Source organism: Carlito syrichta, unplaced genomic scaffold (genome assembly GCF_000164805.1).
Source record: "Carlito syrichta isolate Samal-C Ts95f unplaced genomic scaffold, Tarsius_syrichta-2.0.1 Scaffold268467, whole genome shotgun sequence".
Taxonomy (NCBI): Eukaryota; Metazoa; Chordata; class Mammalia; order Primates; family Tarsiidae; genus Carlito; species Carlito syrichta.
Window position 1 is genome coordinate 1 of NW_007212563.1, and position 803 is coordinate 803.

Below are 803 nucleotides of genomic sequence, written 5' to 3' on the forward strand. Positions count from 1 at the left end.
TGTTTGTGTAATATTTCACAACATAAAAGAGTTTACTAAAACCTACCTTTTCATAATCTTCAGCAGTAAAATCTCTGTCTTTCTGAAGTATTTCATGAAGCCTTGCTTTCACACGTTGCTGACAACTGCTCAGAGAGTCACTGTCACTATCCAAAAGACCATTCATATTTGCACTTTTCACCATCTGAACAAGAATGGGTGTAAGCTCTCCTTCTAGAGCTAATAGCCCCTAAACATATTAAATAAAGCCAACACAGGTAGATTAAAAAATGATATGCAAAATAACAGAAAGTATCATAATTATGTTGTTACATGCTGAATTTCATAAGGTAAAAAGTTTGCAATAAATAAACTTTATTCGTAATATAATTCAGGCTTCACTTGAAGTTCCAAATATGGAATTTAAAAATACTGCCTTAGTAAAAATGCCTTAAAATGCAATATTAGATAAAAATTCTAGTAATTCTTTAAAAAAATTATATATACCTTTGCAAAAGCAGCTGCAGTCATCTGGACCCGTCCTTCATCAGAGGCATATATTTTGAGGTCATGTCTGTAGGTGCTATGTAATCTAAGTAAACCACAACCAGGAAATCCTGCATAATCTCCTGAAAACAAATCCTCAAATCACTTAAGCTATATTTTTATTTCACTGTATTTCTATAATATTTAATAACATCACAAAGTAAATGAGGATGCAAAAGTACAACTTGTGAAATTAATTTAAATTTTTTAAAATGCCAAGATTTACCTTGACCTCCAGGATACATACACCTGAAAGCTCTTCCAAGTTCTTCAGCCTG

The 803-nt window shown here is 31.9% G+C and overlaps 1 protein-coding gene across 1 annotated transcript; it reads right to left on the reverse strand.

The window, feature by feature from the left end:
• Nucleotides 1-46: 46 nt before the first annotated feature.
• Nucleotides 47-784, reverse strand: LOC103254070 (inositol hexakisphosphate and diphosphoinositol-pentakisphosphate kinase 2-like; the record flags this gene model as incomplete). The annotated part of the gene is made up of 3 exons (XM_008052232.1): nucleotides 752-784; nucleotides 487-608; nucleotides 47-229 (listed from the first exon to the last, which is right to left on the reverse strand). Coding segments are annotated over exons 1-3 (324 nt in total), but the record flags the coding sequence as incomplete, so codon positions are not given.
• Between the last annotated feature and the right edge of the window lie 19 nt (nucleotides 785-803).